The following is a 17,513-nucleotide window of genomic DNA, read 5'->3' as shown; positions in this document are numbered from 1 at the left end:
CTAGGTTCTTTGGGCTCAGCTTGGGCTCGCTGCAGTTCTTGGCCGGAAGCCACAGTTCCTGTCTGTGTCTTCACCACACAATTTTCTCCTTCTTAGGTTCCAGTAACTCACATTCCCTTGTCTGTGGGTCATGGCAACCCTGTTCCTTCTAGTTCAAGAGCGTGGCATGACCCCTCTGAGTTCCCCTATGCCGTACCTATGTGCTTGTGAACAGTTCCTCTTTGTGAGCCCTCCTCAAGCTGCCCGGGTTCGAGTGTCTCCCCTGTTTGCTGACGAGATCCTGACGATACCATAGGAAACTTCTCTGTTGACAGAAGCAATGTATAAAGACCAAACCCTAAGGTAAAGCATCGGGCTTGTCTGCAGAAACTTTAGGTGCCCACAGCGACAGTTACACTTATGTATAGTTTTTAAAGTTTGGGACAATATAAAAAGGAAAGAAAGAGAAGGAGGTATAAGGATTGGACGGGAAGATAAAAAAAATTGTCATTTTCCCCCATTGATAATACATATATACCTATATTACAAAGACAGAAATTCACATACACACTCTCTGAAGTAAAAAGAAAGTCCCACAAGTTTGCAAGATTCTAGATTATTACAAAATAAAGAGCATTTATCTCAACCCATAGTAGCCTTCTGTATTAGTTATCTGTTACTACCTTACAAATGAGCCCAAAATGTAATGGTTTAAAATAACATCTATTTATTATCTTATAATTCCTGTGAGTCGGGAGCCTGGGCTTGGCTCAACTGGTTATTAGGGCCTGAATGTTTGTGTCCTTCCCAAATTCATACATCAAAACTCTCTGTCTCAGTGTGATGGTGTTAGGAGGTGGGGCCTTTGGGAACTTACTAGGATTTGATAACGTCACAAAGGTGAAGTCCTCATGAATGGGGTTCGTCTCCTCGTAAGTCTCATGAGAGAGTTTGCTTCCTCTCTCTCTTCCCACCAGGCGAGGGTAGTGGGAGAAGTCAGCCCTGGGCCCTGGAAGCGGCAGTCTTTTTATAACTTAATCTCAGAAGTACTACCCCATCACTTCTGCTGCCTGTAGTTAGAAGTGAGTCCAGCCCAGACTTGGGGGAGGGAATTATAAAAGGGCCTGAATCCCAGGAGGTGGAGGGTCGCTGGAGTCATCTGGGAAGCTGCCTCCCCCAGAAACTAAAAATATCACAGAAAACAGGACATCCTATATAATCACAACAAAATCACAAAGTGTCAAGTAATTAACCTAAGAAAGAATGTATGAGACTATCTTGAAGAAAACTTTTAAAGGTCATGAAGAAGATGTGCAAAAGGGTTGTCAGGGGAAGAAAAAACATTGTAAAGATAACACTCCCCCCAAATTAGTGCAATTACAGTGAGCAGTGCCCTAGAACATTTTAGGACTATGATAATATTTTTTTCCCCTAAAACTTTCAAGGGAGGTAAAACATACTCAAGTAGCTAAGTCAGTTTTGGGAAAGAAGATTGAAGCCCGAGGCCTTGGCCATAGCTAGCTCTCAGGACATTCTACAAAGGCATCATTGTGGAAACTGTGCGACCCCAGTGCCGGAATATGGAAATAAATCAACGAAATGGAGATGAGAGCCTGGCAAAGACTCTACGTAAATAGCTGATATGTGATCGACACACCACTGTCATTCCCTGGAGGGAAGACGGCTTGTGTTGGGACGCTGGGTCATCCGTGGAGAAAGACCGAGACCGACTCTGACTTCACAAAGGTGAGCCCCAGAGAGACTAAAGCCTGCGTGTGGAATCTGTGGCGGTGTGGGAGGAGATATTCACAGGGCTCAGCGTAACAACGGATTGATATCTAGCATAGAAAGCACAAGGAGATCCTGCGAATCAACACAAAGGAAATCCCACTGAACATGCGCATGGCATGTGAACGGGAGACACACGCAAAAGGGAAAACCCGAGCGTCCGACAAGCACAGGACAGGGTGTCCAACCTCACAGGAAATCAGAAAGAAGAAAATGAATAGATAAGATGCAACTTCCCGAGCAGACTGCTTGGGAAAAATTAGAGAGCTGGATAGTACCCAGCAGAGAGGAAGACAGGGGATAAGACAGTCGAGGGATTGGTGTTGCGGGATTGGTGTTAGATCCGGCCGCTCAGACTGCAGCTGGGAGGTACCTGGTGGAATCAGAAATGTGGGCAAATGCTTTTGAATAAACAGACTCGGGCCAGGAGTGCCGTAGCTCACCTCTGCAGGTAACCAGCAGCTGGTTCCCCGTGTCCACACCCTGTTACTGCCGAGCAGGACAGCTTCTGAAGGGAATGGCACTGCCGGATGGACCACAATGAGAGGTCATTTGAATTGTCACCTAATGAGGGAGGTACTTAAACGGTTCTGACAACTTTGCATGGGGATAGTTCTCTGATGTGGTCATCCCCTTGGCTCCCCAGGCTCCCCTGCATCCTGGTAACTTTTTGTGATGGGCAATCCCACCCCTTCTCCTGGAAGATATCGCCAGCTCTGAATCTTTTCTGCACGTCCAGCAGAGATGCAGGACGCGGGCAGGAGGGTGTGGGGGAAAATCGGAGCTGCTCTTGGGTTGGAGGGTCTTTTCTGCCTTGGAAGCTGCCAGCCCACTGGCTCTTTGACTTACTGATCCTGGCCTTTCTTGAAGGCAAATACCTATTTCTCTTCAGGAATCACAGAGCTAAGATCCACTTTGAAAAGGTGGTTTCTGCTAATTAACAAGGTTCTGACAGCACCCCAGACTATGATGGGTCCTATTACTGCTGGCAGGGGTGTTTCTGTTCCTGCGACTTTGCGTCCCGAGATGTTTGGTGGCATTATTGCAGAGGGACCCTGGAGTTTAACTGCAGACTCTCCCTGTGATTGGAGGGCCCTGGATGGTTTGGGGGCCGATATTAGGATTCTGGATAAATCACAGAATGAATGAGAAGAAGAAGCAGGGCCGTGAGTCTCTCACAGGTGAGGCACGGAAGCATGATCACTAAGTCTGTTTCTAGAAACACTGTTCTTGTAGCATTTTGCAGGTAGACTCAGGCTTGGGAGCAGCTGGTGGCAGAGAGACCAGTTAGGGAGCCACTGCGATGTTTCCAGAGAGAGACGCTCCAAGTCTGACCCGAGGCAAGAGTGGCAGGAAGGACGGGCGTGGAGAAGGTCTGTTGTGGGAAGCCCGTCTCAGGGAAAACCAACAGTCCTGGCTGACTAGTCAAATGGTGGGGGAGAGGGAGAGTGGGGGCTTGAAGTTGTCACCAGAAAGAGTGACCTCCGGTGAAGCAGGTTGTACTGGGAGGGGGCGGGGTGGGCAGAACGTGGCTGGGACGCAGGTGTGGTGTTGGTTTGGTACAGGTGGAGAGGCAGAAGGATAGTCACGGAAATGCCAAAGCATGATAGAGAAACCAGTGACGTTTGGAAAGGAGAGCCCTCCAGTGAAATGGGAAAGATGGGTTTGGGGGGTTCATTGGTTTCCAGGAAGAACGGCTGTGACTGGCTGTGACTAGAGCAGAGCACGTGGACGCTGCTGGCACATACATGGTGTCTGAGGCCAGAGGAAAGGGTGGGGCCGGTCCAGGTAGAGTTGCCGTCTTTAATAACAAACAAATAGGACGACGGTTAAATCTAAACTTCACATAAACAACGAATAACTTTTCTTAGTATAGTCCATGTAATATTTGGGACCTACTTATCCTAAAAATTATTTATTCTTGACCTGAAATTCAAGTGTGACTGGGCATCCTGCATTTCACCTGGCAGCCATGAGTGGGGCTGCAAACAGAAGTGCCTCCGGGGACCAGGTCGGGGTTGGCCATGCCTGGGGTGCAGGCGGGGCATGCAGACGGGCAGCCTGGAACACCTATCTTGTCTTTGGGGGCAGCTGCTGCCCAGGTGTGCTGCTTGCACTTGCAGAGATGGCCTCGTGCACGTCCAATGTTCTGATGTTCACAAACAGAAGAGCAACACATATTTTAATATGAAATATACCAATTTTAGTAAGGGGCAACCAATGAAAAGAACAAATGGGAGGCACACACAAAACAGTTCTGGGGGTTCCATAAATAAGGTGCACGGGCCACCAGTGTGCGCCCTCTGATCTCATTGCTGGAGACTGGGTGGGGCCGGTGTTTAACCTGCATATTATGGGGTTTTGCCAGGTCGGGGTACACAGTGCTTTGTGGGGAGAAGACATGATAGCAGGGATGGCTCCTTCATGCAAAAAAAACAGGAAGGAAGGAAGGAAGGAAGGAGGGAGGGAGGGAGGGAGGGAGGGAGGGAAGGAAGGAAGGAAGGAAGGAAGGAAGGAAGGAAGGAAGGAAGGAAGGAAGGAAGGAAGGAAAAAAAACCGATGTGGAAGTGATGCTTCCAGCCACAAGTCCACGATCTTCTCCGTCAGTGCCTGAGAGTGCCCCATGGCCATTGCCCCATAGCTGGGCGGTGGCCGAAGCCACAGGACTGCCCTGATCCTACCTGCTCAGCGAGGCCTGCGCACGGGGCCTCCCCGCCAGCCCTCAGAGCGCATGACATCCACCCGGGCTTCGAAGGCTTTCATCAGAAAATTGTGGGTGGAAACTTCCCAGGGTTTGTGCCGAGCTTCTTGAGGCTTCTCAGCTTCAGATGCAAAGTGAGTGGGCGTCTCTCTGAGAAACAGAAAGAGAGAACGAAAGTGAGGTGTTTCCCTCAGCCATGGAAACGGTATAAAGAAAGAGCCAGCTTCCCTCCTCTCGAGCAGTGGGTCCTCTCCGTGCCATCTGGGACTCCACGGGGTTGAGAAGGAGGAGCCCCCTTTGCCAGGGGCAGCCTGAGTTTCTGGTTGCCATGCAGCAGACCCTGAACTACCCATACCCCCAGATATACTGGGTGGACAGCAGCACCCCCTCCCCCTGGGCCCCTCCAGGGATGGTCCTCCCCTGTCCCTCCTCAGTGCCTGGAAGGCCTGGTCAGAGGAGGCCACCACCACCGCCACCACCACCAACACTACCACCACCACCACCATCACAACTGCTGCCTCCCCTGCCACTGCCACCTCTGAAGAAGAGAAGGGACCGCAACTCAAGCCGGTGTCTCCTGGTGATGTTTTTCATGGTTCTGGTGGCCCTGGTTGCCGTGGGGCTGGGGATGTTTCAGCTGTTCCACCTGCAGAAGGAGCTGGCCGAACTCAGAGAGGTAAGCTGCCCTGTGGTCGCTGTGTCCCAGTGCTGGGTGTGAGACAGCTCTGCGCGGTGGCGGGTGGCAGTCTACCCTGGGCCCCAGGAACCATGGTCTTGCTTGCAAAGGGCTTTTCAATCCATTATTCCTGTCCTAGAAATGGATTGTTCTAGTCATTCTGTCTACAAACAGAGACCTGCAGGCTCACATTAGTTAAAGGGATGTTTCCTACCATGGAAGGACTCGGGGCCAGAGTCGGACTGGCAGCTACAGTCTTCCTTCCTGGGCTGGCGAGGCGGCCTGGTGAACCACGTCCTTTGTGACTCAAGGAAGAAAGGAACTGGAGTCTCGCTGAGAAGTGAATTTGTGCAAATGGCCAAACTAACTTGTTTTTAGAGGAGACTTAAAACTATTCGAAGTATTCCAAATCACAAAGCTGAGGTGTGAGGAGACTCAGCTGCTTGGCCAAAAGCAGAGTTAGGAGAACTTGTGAGAGATTGAGATTCCTTTCCAGGGCTTGGTTCATTTGACAAGACTGCCTCCTTTGCTTAGATAACGTTATATTTATTATACAACTTTTTCTTTCTTGTTGCCAGTCTTCCAGCCAAAGGCATATAGAATCATCTTTGGAGAAGCAAATCGGTGAGTCCTTTCATGCATGTGTGTTGAGTTTCCAAAGTTGGTCCTCAGAGCTGGACCGTGTCGCTGGAATGGCCTGAATTTTGTCTGTTCTCGGGCACATTTCTCTACAACAGGGATCCTGGCTGACTCTGCATCTCCGGTCCTTCTTGAGCTGCCCTCAGCTAGGAAGTAAATTTAATTGCTCAAAATCAGTGTATCTGAGTACTGCACACGATTCCACATAATTTCCACTTGACTTTGGGAAGAGACACACACCTCTCCAACCCTGGCCCTTTGTCCCCTGAGCAGCTGGCTCCCGGCCAGTCTCCTTCCTCAGGCCTCCGGGGTCTCCTATCCAGGGCAGTAGCTGTAAGTGCCTCGGAAGATCAGGGAGGTGGGGGCAGAGAGGGGTGTTTCTAGGAAAGCTCTTCTCTTTCAGTTCTCTAAGGGATCACCCCAGAGTCAAGCTTCATTTAAAACATATTTTCTAGGCTATGTTTAAGCTTTTCAGAAGTGGGAACTCCATCATCCACATTAGGATGGTTCTTTGGCAATCGTTAGAAAACCGAGGGGGAAGACTTCAGTCATCATTCAAAAGGTGGGCCAACTTGCCTCACAGAGCTACCTTCAGTGATGAAGGAAAATCCTTTGCATGAGATGCAGGGCAGGAGGAAGAGGAGAATGTTGAACACTGGCCTCACGATGTTTCAGGACAGAGTTTTGGAAACTGTGGACAGATAGATTTTGGACGCTCTGGCTCTTGTTGAGCTAGGGCTCATTGAACTTGAGATTTGGCGTGAGTCGGAAGGGAGCACAGACAGCACCTGGTCCAGTCATCTCATTTTTCAGAAGAGGGACAAAACCCCAGGCAGATTGGGTGACATGCCCAAGACCACTGATGTCGCCCTGTAGGGCTTTCCAGCGCGGGGACTGGTGCCTCGTAAACTCAGGCAACTCCCCTCTCTCTGTGAGGATTATGGAGTGAGCAAGAAAGATTACAAGCAAGAGGCCTCTGCAAAGGCAGGAAGCAAGTCTTCCTAGAAATTTGGAAGAAAACAGAAGGTGGCACTGGCCACCCAGCGAGGGGAGCCTGTTTCTCAGGATGTACCAACTCAGGGGAGCCAAGTCGCCCTACTGCCCTTACAGGGTGGAGCCAGCCTGGGGCTGCTCTGGCCCCCAGTTCTGGGTCCCAGTCCCTGAGTGTCAGAAAGTCCAGATGTACACAAGCCGAGTCGAACTATTTGCTAGAAAAATAAAGCTTCTGGAAGATATCTAGACTAAAATAGATTTGAAAATCAGTGGAATGTGGCTGGCGAGCCAGGGACCCAATTACTCATCGTTCACCCACCCTCTGGAGTCGTTTTGGTGACTGAAAAGTTAAGAACAGATGAGTCAGGTCTACCAACCCCGCAAAGCAATGATCTTCCCCAGATCAGCCCAGAGGGACCCGAAAGTGGTGAGTTATCGCACGGAAGTCAAGTCAGCAACTTTCCTAGCAAGATAAGAGGTGAAAATTAAAATAAAAGAGACCCATTTGCATTCATCAAATTAGTAAAGATAAAAAAAAAAACAAACTCAGATTGGCAAAAAGGTGAGAGAAAGGACCTGCTCAAACACCAGCTGACAGCCAGGGAGCCTGTAAGTTATTAAACTTCTCCTGAAGAGCAGTTTGGAAACATATCAAGGGGTTAAAACTGTTCATTTACCTTGCAATCGTATCACAAAGAATTTGTCTTTACAGAATAATGAGAGATGTGTTTGAAAGTGTATATATAAGGATGTTCATCACTTCTTTATGAGGCTATTTATAATAAGCAATTCAGAGGATATTTAAATGCCTCTTAAGGGGTTAGTTGAATATACCATGGTGTATTCAGATGGATCATAATAAGCAGCAACTAAAAAAACATATTAAAAGGACGCCTAATGCCATGGAGATTGTACGTTCTGTAGCGTTAGGCAAAAAGACAAGTCAGTCTAATATTGACTCTATGCATATATGCATATCTTTCTATCTTTCTGTTCTTAGCAAAGGAGCAGAAGAATTTACATTTTAACACGGTAACAGTGATTTTCTCTGGGAGATACTATTTAAACATTCTCATGTACTTCTCTTTCACTTTCCATTTTCCACAGGTAGCTCATTAGGTCTTTTATTCATTCACAAGTGTTCTTGGGGTGCTTCCTATGTGCCAGGCTGGGGGTGGGATTGGGGGTGACCCCTAAGAACAAGAGAGACAGGGGGCCTCCCCTCACTGAGCTTTTAAGCGAGCTGGAGAAGCCAAACAAAAGCAGGCAAACAGATCGCAGCATTTCAAAGTGTGCCAAGTGCAGCTAAGATAGAGTGGTTTGGGAAGTCCCCTCCAGGAGGTGCTGTGAGTGTGAGTGTGTGTGTGTGTGTGTGTGTGTGTGTGTGTGTGTGGAGTGGGGTGAGACGTAGGAAAAGCATTTCTGCCCTGCAATAGCGTGCCAAAATCCTGGGGCAGGAGACAATCATCGCCAAAGTGCAGGGTGTATTTCTGGTTTATTTATTCCAGTACTTATCCAGCAGACACGTTTATCGAGGCTCTTCTCGGGCTGTACGAGGCCCTCTGCGAGGGAGGTAGAGATATGCGCGCTTCCTGTCAGAACGTGGCTCGCTGCCAGGTGAGCCGCACTGGCGGCTTGTGGCCTAGGAATGAAGGCGAGCCTCGGCTCTGCCTTTCCTGTTCACTAACACCGCGTTCGTGGGGGGCGATCTTGGGTAGCTACAGGGGCAACATGGGCTCAGGTAGCGTCCGCAGTGGACTGGGGCATTCCCACGCACCTTTCTAAGAATCTTTCTGGAATGAGCTAAGGAAATGAACTAAGGTTCCTTAGCTAAATGGTAGCTCAATTTGGTTCAATATTTGAAGTCAGAGAAAGTAGCGTCTGTTTTGAGAACTATTGTCCATTTTAACTCCTTCAATTTAATTTGGCGAACGTTTACTGGTCCCACGCCCTGTGTTAAAAACTGAGCTAAACACTCGGGTAGGTTGAAGCTGAGGAAGGAATTGAACGTTGATTTGAGCCAGTTAGGCAAGTTACGCAGTTTCTGCAGAAAAGGAGTCCAAGCTGACAAGAGAGGTGAAGACAGAGTGACTCTGAGTTTCACAGGAGGGAAAAATCACATCTGATTAAAAAGGCTTGGGAGGGTATCCCAAAGCAACAGATCTTTTTGAGGGTGTTTATAGGGTTGACAGGAACTGGACCCAGAGATCTGTTTGGAAGGGCATTCCAGGCAGAAGGAACAGCATGAGCAAAGGCACCGAAGCCGGGGAGCTGGGGATGTGCTGGGGGAAACCGACACAATTCCACGTTCAGTGAAACCTTTCAAGGCATTTGAACCTGAGGACAACTAATTTGGGGCAGGTTGAAGAATGTCACTGGGGGAAGACTTAGCAGCCAGGAGGTGGATTTGCTGGCCTCTTTGGCCTCTGGTCTACAGAGTCCCAGGGACAGTGAAGCCAGAGTGGAAAGAGGCAGGGCTCCCAAGCAGTGATCCCACACTGACCCTGAGTAGCTGGTCTCCGTAGACAAGCCGCCCTATGGGGCGGGACAGTAGTCTCCCCCTGAAAGGGTTGTGGTGCGTTCTAAACGCAGTCACTGATATGACAGCTCTGGATTAATCAATGCAATTAGTAATGAATGTGGTTTTATTGTAACATTATAATGTATACCTACGTCTATCGGAATTTGGTTTGTTTTTTTTTACCTTTCTGTGTCTGAAACACAGAGGCTGTGAGTTCCACAATTTGGACTTGCATGATTCGTGTATGTTAAGACTGTGGCCATTTATGCTTAAAAAAAATCTTTTTTATTTAAATGCCCTGTTTAGAGTTCCAGCAAAAGAACAGTCAGTATCTCATGTCTCCTTCTGTCTTTCTTCTCTCTATGATACAGGGTACCCCAATCCACCCTCTGAGAAAAGGGAGCAGAGGAAAGCAGCCCATTTGACAGGTCTGTATCCATAAGGTGCAGGTTGCAGAGAGCAGAGCTGCTGGCTGGTGTCCCCTGCTGTGTCTGGGGGCCACAGTTCATGGGAGGGGAGGCCCAGTCTGGCACTGGTGGACTTTCTGCATGCGGTCGTGCCGTGGAGTGAAGTGTTCGATAGCGGTGTGGTAGGGGCCCTCTCTGTGGGTCGTGCACACATGTCTGAGAAGTGGCTAAGCATCCCAGGCAGTAGTGTGCCGCCGACCCTGGGATTGCTTAGGCAGAGGCTGTAGAATGATCCAATTAGGACTAACAGACATTTATAGAGCATGTCTGGTGTGTGCCAAGCATGGGGGCATGGAGATAAATAATACACAGCTCCTGCCTTCCTGAGTTCCTGAGGAGCTTAAAGCCAATAGGGAAAGGGGTACACAAGTCATCACTTCAGTATTGGAGAGCGTTCTCTGCTTAAGGTATGTGTGGAATGCTCTGGGGACCCAAAGGAAGGGGGATTTTAGCCCCAAGTGAGGGATGCAGGGGAGGCGTTGGACCAGATGATCCCTGAGGTCCATTCCCAACTTCAGAACTGTAGACTTCCTTGGAGTTGGCTTTTCCCTTCATGGGAGGACCCCGACACCCAACCTTTTGGGTGCTAGTTCTGAAGATCACAGGACCTTTGTTCCAGGGAGCTAAACTTAGCTCACCAATTTTTTACTGCAATTGATTAGGGGCATATATTATGGCCCCATGATGTGTCCCAATAGTGTGGATGGTAAAATCGAAGTAAGCCCTTTGATAAAGGTATTGAAGGAATTTAGTGATGGGTGAGTCTGACCCCTCGGCCAGTTCTATGAAGTCTGTCATTTTGGGAAAAACATACAGAACAAAACAAAAAACTTTTGCTTAAGGGAGGGAGGGCCCACGATTTTGCCTTGGAAGCTTAGTTGGTTGGATACATGAATGTTCCTGGCTAAAAGCTCCTCTCCCATTTGGTTTCAGGCAAGCCCAACTCCAGATCCATCCCTCTGGAGTGGGAAGACACCTACGGGATTGCCCTGGTCTCTGGGGTGAAGTACAAGAAGGGCAACCTTGTGATCAACGACACTGGCTTGTACTTTGTGTATTCCAAAGTGTACTTCCGGGGTCAGTCCTGCAAGAAGCAGCCCCTGAACCACAAGGTCTATATGAGGAACTTGAAGTATCCGCAGGACCTGGTGCTGATGGAGGAGAAGATGATGGACTACTGCACTGCTGGCCAGATGTGGGCCCGCAGCAGCTACCTGGGCGCCGTCTTCAATCTCACCAGTGCTGACCATTTATACGTTAACGTGTCTGAGCTCTCTCTGGTCAATTTTGAGGAATCTAAGACATTTTTTGGCCTATATAAGCTCTAAGAAAAGCACTTTGAGATTCTCTCCATTATGGTTCCTTGTTACAGGCACTGAGAATATTGTCTTGAAGGAGGGTCTTCTTAAGCCCACTTGAGGTCAAGTGAGAAGACATAAACCAAGAGGGCCTTGAGACCACAGGGTCCAGCGGATCCGTGAGCCGGACATGGTGAGGGAGATAATGGATGAACGTAACACTCTGGGCTGCATGTCAAGATGCAGAAGAGGGAAGGGCAGCCACCAGAGTGTCCTACACTCAGCTTCAGTGGCCAAGAGTATCTGCACGCATTGCAAAGGACACCTTTTAACTCACCTCTTGGGGTGGGTCTACTGTCTACCTCAGGGGAGGCTGTCTTTCAGGTACATGGTGTGAGATGGGTGGGTAAGGGATGGAAAAGGGGGCTCAGCTTGGATGATGAGCTCGAGACACTGAAAGGCCTGTTTCCCAATGGCAGCACCTTTACTTCCAAAGTCATAACCTGGGCCACCAGGTGATGCGGACAGAGAAGCTAGGGAGATCTCTGGGGGTCTCAGTCCATTCCTATACAGCATGTATATTTCCTGAGCAATTGTAGGGGTGTGTGTGTGTGTGTGAGAGAGAGAGAGAGAGAGATCAGAAGAGTTACCTAAGTAGAGAGAACATGGATATTATGAAGGATGTGTTAGGAGAATATGGGGTACATTTGGTGTAGGTTTTGAATGCTTCTTGGCAGCCAACTCCAAGAGTCCTCTAATCTTTGTCAGCTAGTGATGCTATTTTTCTATAATATAATCAATATTTATATACATACATTTTGTGCATTTTTAATGAAAAGAATATATGTAATAAAAATCTATTTTAGTATATAGATGACATTATGGATGTACTTTTTGGAAATCACAAAGATTGTGGTTTTCTTCCTTATTCTTTCTTTCGTCCATGGCTTCTTTATTCATTATGACGTCAGGCCACTTTCAGGAGAATTTACTGGGGTGAGAAGGACTTTCCCAGGCTCCCGTCCCCCTCGTCCTCTCTTCCCGCTCCGTCTCCGTCTCCCATCGCCCGAAGTTTCCGTTGCCGATATTATAGCCTGTGTTAAGCTCGCCCAGCTTTTAATAGGTTGATGATGACTTGTCTTTTCCTGGGGGCAGGGTCACTGCGCAGCAGGAAGGGCACAGACTTTGGACTAAGAAACCTGAATTGGAGTCCTCATCCCTCCATTTGTTAACGAGGCAATTGCTGTGCCGGTGGAAAATGGCACATGCCCTCATACATAACCTGCCCTGTGGGAGGCGCTTCACTGTCCAGAGAAGCCACTGCTCTGACGGGTCCATCCAGACACCTGGCTTCTCAAATTCTCAGCTTGATCGCTCACAGCGACCTTTCCCGTCCTCAGCTGCTCATTACCGTGGCCTTCCCCTTGACTTTGTCATTGGTCGACATTACCATACCTCTGCTGGAATTTTGTTTTGGGCATCTCGTTTTCACAGCATCATCTCCTGTCATTCCAGCGTAATAGCTCCAACATTTGATAGCCATGTTGATATCCCTAATTAGTGAACTCTACTGTTTTCTTACATGTCCATCAGCTCCTTCTTCAGCTTCCCTCCTCTCTCTGTGCACCGAGGATTCCATTATCTGTCATTACAATCATACCTTGGACAGACCCTCACCCCCCAATACTCTGCCTGCTTCCTTCACTGTATTCCTCTTGCAAAAAATCCCATTTTCTCTCACTGGAATGCCAGCTACTGGATGTGCTGGAGGAAAATCACACAAACGGACTGTCTGGTTTCCTTTCATTTCCAATCCATCATCTACTTGAGTCAGCCCATCCATTATTTATCCATCACTAATTTGTTTCTGTCCTTTGATGGATTTGAATAGGTAACACATGTGCATTGTACAAAATTCAAAAGCTACATAGAACTAAAGGATGAAAAGAAGTCCTCCTCTCACCCTGTCCTGTGGCCCCACTTCTGCCCCCAGAGAGGGTCACTGTCTCCTACGTAGCTTCCCAGGGAGGGTCTGTACATAAATACCCCATCGCTGTACGTGCTGAGCTGGGTAATTCTTCGTCATGACGCAGCTCTGCCTGGACATGGTGGGATGTTGAGCAGCATCCCTGCCCTCTACCCACTGGATGCTGGTAGCGTTCTCCCCTCCTCTGTGCCCATAACCAAAACTGTCTCCAGACCTTGCCAGATGTCCCTGGCCTGGGGTGAGGAGACAAAGTCACTCCTGGCTGAGAACCACTGCTTTACATCAGAGGCCACAGATCACAAGTGGGCATTCAACACGGCCCAGCACTTTTTCTCTAGTTCCCTGGTAAGCGTGTTTGAGACAATTACATCCTACCTTTTCCTCCTGCAAACCAACCCCCGCCCACACCATGAAACCTCCCTCCCACGCCCAGAACCCAAATCCCCTGCATCTGACTGGCCCCTTTTCCACCTGATAACAGTGGAGGAAGAGGACCACCTCCCCATTTGTGAGCTAGACCCAGCTTGTCTCCCTTCCTTGGCCTGTTTATAAATTTTCTTCTCTCGTCTGGGTCTTCAGACTATCCCTGTGTGTGAAATCATTTCCAGCAGATGTATATCTGTTCAAGGATCCCGTCACTAGAAGACAAATCTAACACACACACAAAAACTCAACCCTTTCTGTACCATCCTTCTTCTTCCAGGAACGGCTGCTTTTCTTGTTTTCCCACTGGAGACAAACATCTCAGGAGGTTGCCTCCACACACACAGGCCCCATTTCCTTAGCTGGGAATGTGGCTATATTATTTATGTGACCACTTTACCAATATGTTTTTTATTCCCTGCTAGGATGAAAGTTCCAAATGCAAGACCTTTTTCCGCCTAGTTTGCCCTGAAGCCGCACCGTATACTAGGTGCTCAATAAACATTTGTGGGCGGAATAACCTTAATTATAAGGCAAGTGTCTTTCAGTTGTGACTACGTGGGTATGTTTCCAGAGTAATGAATCTACAATAATGTTGCTTCATGAATGTGTGTTTACCTAGATTTGACTGGATTTTCCAGTGGGAGTCTGGGGCTACAGACGGAAAAAAAAACAACAAAAAACCATGCATCCTAATCCATAGCATTGGAAACCAAGATAAATCAGTTTGGTCCCTGGCACTCCTAGGAGTTAGTCAGCAGACTGGTGACAAGAACTGCCAGGCCACTAGTGCCAAAACTGTCATGTAGAAGGTGCCCAATAAATACTTGAGTAAATCGATGAACAAAGTCAAAGGTCCAGGTTGGGCCATGTCACCTGCTCTCCTTAAAACTCTTCTGTCAGGTTTCTGGCCAGGTGCCTCGTGGGAAAAGCCAGAGAGGCCATGATCCTATTGGGCTGCTGGTGTGTTTCCCAGCCCTCAGGGTCAAGTCCTCCTCACCCTTTTCTTCCTCTTTTGGCGCCAATGATCAAGAAGTTTGCTGGACTTTTTTTTTGTCTGTCTATGGTTCCTTTTAGATAATGGTAGGAGAGCAAAGAGGAAGTGGTACCACATGCTGAGATGACCCGGGGTTATGTGCCATCAGCTCATCGTACTGACATTGTCACTTTCATCCCTCTAAATCTGAGCTCCAGTAACATGCCTTTGAAATTTCCTGAAGTCGGGTTTGTAGCTCACTGTGGTCCTAGGGAACAGAGGTTAACCATTTCCTTAGGATCCTGAGTGAGGATTCAATGAACGCAAGGCGTGTCAAAAACATGAAACTTTCGAAGGTGATCATTAAAAATGGAATCTGCCATTGTTCCTTTATAAAATGCTAAACCCAAAGTAGAACACTTAAAAAAAAAAAAAGGTTACCTCTGGTTTAGTAGTTTGAGGTTTTCTTTCTTTTAAGACAACTAAAACCATGCAAAACCGTGGTTTTTTTTAAAGCCCCCCAGATTGGTGACTGTATTCTCTGAAGTACGTTTTGACTTACCACAGCTTGACAGGAAAAGAGCTTCTTTGGGGACTGTCACTGTAGGAGTGACTCATCAGAGACAAGAGCTCGTTGAGAGAGGGGAATTGGAGGAGCCGCACCCCTCAAAGCCCAGTTACGGTCTCACACTATGCTGCACAGCTGAAACTGACGGGAAAGAACATTAATGTCAACTGCAGTTGAAAAATAAAATTAAAAAATATATATTTTACTTCAAAAAAAATAAAAAAGATTTCCTTAGGGGATTAAGTGTGGTCCTTAACTAAGAAAGTGTCACCACATCTTAAAGGACATTTTTCAAAGGCGTTTGGTTACGTTTTGATGTTGTAGAGATAGATTTTTACTCTCTGCTTTTTGTTTCTTTCCTAGGGTTTGGGATCCTCCAGAGGCTGAATGAGGTGCTTCTAAGGGAAACAGAATCGAAATCCCACTCCTTAGGTCTTCAGACTCAGAAATGAACTTTGTTCCGAAATAATGTAACTATTGATGGCAGCCAGGGGCCTTTGGGATTCATCTAGAAACCAACCAGCCTTGGAAATGTAGACGGATACGTTTCCGTGAGCATCCACAGAACGACTTGGACCTCAATCTCAGGTTCTGTGGGAAGTCCAGGGTTCTCTTCATGTTCTCTGGGAATTTCCCGAAAGAAGCTCATTCTTTGCCACTCCACACTATAGCTTCAGGCTCTCACCTAGGGCTGTCAGCGAATGTTCTCCCAGGCTGCTGCCACGCCCAGGGTGGAAGACCTTCCTTTCCCTCGGGCCACCCCTACCACAAGATGCTGGTGTAACCCACTTTTACAGAAGGTTTGAAGGTAGTGGAGAGAGATTACCTTAGGACACACAGTTACACCTCAAATTGAGTATTAGATATCACTACCACCCACGTTTGCCACCGTCAGCTCACTTCACAATGTGTCACCCTAACTCCTACTACTTGAAAGGATGCAAAAGCTTATCCATTCATTCATTCGGAGTGTTTGTCTTGCACCAGGAACTGCTCCAGGCACTGTGAATCTATTGAAATATAAAGTCCCCTATGGCGGTATATTTTAATGGGTAGATGGGGAATAGATGACAAAGAAGGAGCAAAAGCATCTAGTAAGTTATATGGTAGAAAGTGCTATGAAGAATAATAAGCGAGAGAAGGCTGTAGAGAGGGATGGAGGAGGGGGTGATTGTTTGCTCAGTGGTGAGGGATCACTGCTTAGAGCTTGGCAGGTAGGAAAATTGCAAGTGCAAAGTCATAAGAATGGCAGGTAAATCTCTTCCTGAGGTATAAAAATAAAAGAATAATATTACAGTTTCATAGCCTTTAAAACATTTTCTCACATGCCTGTTATTGTTATTTTTTGATATATATATTTTGAGAGAGAGAAAGAGACACACACACACACACACATCATTTTGTTGCTTCACCTATTGATGCCTTCATTGGTTGCTTCTTGTATGTGCCCTGACCAGGGATCAAACCCACAACGTTGGCCTACTAGGATGATGCTCTAACCACCTGAGCTACCCAACCAGGGCTCTTTTATTGTTTTTTTTTTTTTTAATACATGAAGTTGTACACATAAAATAAGTTGGCATGCGTCAGATTCTCTACAAATGTTAGCTGACTATATTGAATATATTATTCTATGTTCATTATATTCACAGCCCAGTATGATGCCATTTTGATGCCTATTTTTTTTTATCCTGAAATATAATTAAATAGGGTGATGTTTAAACATTTGGCTGGTGAGATATCATGGTTTAAGCTCCTTACATAGAGCTAAAACCCTCTGCTTCACTCCGGGCTGTCTCAGGACAATCTCTTCTTACGTGAGTGTGAGCTTGCTGAGGGAATTCCCCTTTTTCGGCTTCATCACAGGAGGGACAGAACTTGGTTTTAATGTCATAGCCCTGGCTTTCTGCGGGTGAACCACTTCAAAGACAATGTGAGTTAGTAAAAGACACCCTTGATGGTATCGAACTCTGAAAATGTCCACACATGTGTGACACCATATGCAAGACAAGAACCTTGGCAAAAGAGACAGGAGCGTCAAATGGACATTGATTGCTGTCTCACCAATTTCTCTGGGCAAAGATCTTTTAGTTTACTTGGTTTAGGTCTCAGTTTTCTCAGACACTTCACCTTAGCACCACTTCCAGTCTGTGGGATGGAACTTGGCACACATTTTCTGCAAAAAGAAGGTTCTAGAAGTTATTCCTGATTGAAAGAGAAGGTAGGTGAAAGATTCAGGAAGCAACAAAGGTCTCTGACCTTAAATAAATGAACTGAGATTCTAGACCTTCATAACAGAGGTAGAAGACTAGAGGTTAAAGAAACTGGGGGTTCTGGTAACACAAACTTCATTTTATTCTCTCCACCCCATTGAGAAGAGAAAACAGCCTTGACTCAGAGGGTGAGAAAGACGCTCAAAGGTGTTAAACAGAACTCTAAACTTTGAGCTGCAAGAGAAGACATCTCAAACCTCAGCATCCTCTTTGCATCATTGGGT

General features: G+C 47.3%; 1 protein-coding gene across 2 annotated transcripts; it reads left to right on the top strand.

The window, feature by feature from the left end:
* Window positions 1–4,572: 4,572 nt before the first annotated feature.
* FASLG (Fas ligand) lies at window positions 4,573–13,988 on the top strand. Of its 2 annotated transcripts, XR_006653567.2 has the most exons (5): window positions 4,573–5,144; window positions 5,723–5,768; window positions 9,669–9,725; window positions 10,698–11,446; window positions 13,898–13,988. XR_006653567.2 is itself a non-coding variant. In XM_024551858.3 (4 exons), exons 1-4 carry the CDS (start codon window positions 4,797–4,799, stop codon window positions 11,090–11,092), a joined length of 846 nt encoding a protein of 281 aa, XP_024407626.1. In that variant the 5' UTR covers window positions 4,573–4,796; the 3' UTR covers window positions 11,093–12,027. The 2 variants fall into 2 exon arrangements, 1 of the variants encoding a protein (XP_024407626.1); XM_024551858.3 differs by lacking the exon at window positions 13,898–13,988 and having other exon boundaries at window positions 10,698–12,027.
* The last annotated feature ends 3,525 nt before the right edge of the window (window positions 13,989–17,513 follow it).

The sequence above is a fragment of the Desmodus rotundus genome, chromosome 12 (assembly GCF_022682495.2).
Source record: "Desmodus rotundus isolate HL8 chromosome 12, HLdesRot8A.1, whole genome shotgun sequence".
Classification (NCBI taxonomy): domain Eukaryota; kingdom Metazoa; phylum Chordata; class Mammalia; order Chiroptera; family Phyllostomidae; genus Desmodus; species Desmodus rotundus.
This window is presented reverse-complemented; position numbering and strand designations above follow the sequence as displayed.